The 1162-nt window shown below is 36.5% G+C and overlaps 1 protein-coding gene across 1 annotated transcript; it reads right to left on the bottom strand.

Annotated features, from left to right (window-relative positions):
- Positions 1-6: 6 nt before the first annotated feature.
- On the bottom strand, positions 7-1156 carry LOC117116230 (neuromedin-B receptor-like). Its single transcript, XM_033260212.1, has one exon. It carries the CDS (start codon positions 1116-1118, stop codon positions 186-188), a length of 933 nt encoding a protein of 310 aa, XP_033116103.1. The 5' UTR covers positions 1119-1156; the 3' UTR covers positions 7-185.
- Between the last annotated feature and the right edge of the window lie 6 nt (positions 1157-1162).

The raw sequence follows: 1162 nt of genomic DNA, 5'->3' as shown, positions 1-1162 counted from the left end.
ATAATAATAATAATAATAATAATAATAATGAGTATAGTGGTGATGATGTATATGCTGCTGATGATGATAATAATAATAGTGCGAACCGGGATTTTTCTAATATACGAATTACATCAATAACACTGTCATTAAGCCTATCTATCTGTAATTCCATTCTTTTTTAACGACAATAAAGTCGCATCTTTTTAGAGAACATCCTCCTTTTTCAACGTTGCGTATTCCAGATGAGTTGCACAATCATTTGTGCGCATAAGCACCTCTGATGTTGGTGTCTGACGCGTATAGAAAAACAATCGTGCGTTTGACAACAATTCGCTTCTAAATTGGCGCGAACGTTCACTGCTACAGCAGAGATACTTTTTGAAGTAACGTCGATGGCGTTTACTGATCATAAATAATGTAACTGGATTGATACAAGTACTAATGTAAATCATCAGCTCAGAGATTTGTTTAAATCTGAATAACCACATTTCGTTTAATACTTCTCTGTTGAATTCTGTCAAAATTGTATGAATAAAGTAAGGCAGCCAGCAAATAGAAAACATAATTGTGATTAGTAGCAGAACCAATGAAGATCGCTTACGACGCCGAATTTGGTCATCACGATTAGATGTTTGAACTGGCATCAATTGCATACTCTTAAATAAGATACTTATAATAAGACAATAATGCACTGTTATGATTAATAGTGGAATCATATAGAGGGCGGAAAATTGAAAGATACTGTAAATTTGTCCGGATAACTCGAGTTTACCAAATCCTTCGCAGTAACTGAAGTCTCCCTCGCCTTCTGCGTGAGAGCTAATGATGTGGGGCAATGTGAACAGAGTTGCGACAATCCAGATGCTGAAAGTTATATACGATATATAACGTGACACAAAACCCCGTTCAGTTGGTGAGAATGCCTGGTATCGTTCAATGCTAAGCCATGCAAGGCTGAGAACAGAAATGCCCTGCGATAGTAATAGAAACCCTCGGAAAAATTTGCACAAAAAATCGGTCCATGTTACAGACAACTGAGAGAAAATGTACGGCAGTGTGTACGTAGGATAAGAAATAATCAACAGTAAGTCACCGACTGCTATATTGCATATTAACAGATTACGCGTATTGCGCATAGGTTCATTGCGTAATATAATGTAGATTAATGTTAGATTGCCTA

This window comes from Anneissia japonica, unplaced genomic scaffold (assembly GCF_011630105.1).
Source record: "Anneissia japonica isolate Jap-2015-1 unplaced genomic scaffold, ASM1163010v1 scaffold286768_len1162_cov263_single, whole genome shotgun sequence".
In the NCBI taxonomy this organism is placed as follows: Eukaryota; Metazoa; Echinodermata; class Crinoidea; order Comatulida; family Comatulidae; genus Anneissia; species Anneissia japonica.
The sequence above is the reverse complement of the archived record's forward strand: the minus strand, read 5'-3'. Positions and strand labels throughout refer to the sequence as shown.

Excerpts from the sequence above, each read along its gene's own strand:
- LOC117116230 (XM_033260212.1), bottom strand. The coding sequence starts at position 1,118 with ATGCGCAATACGCGTAATCTGTTAATATGCAATATAGCAGTCGGTGAC.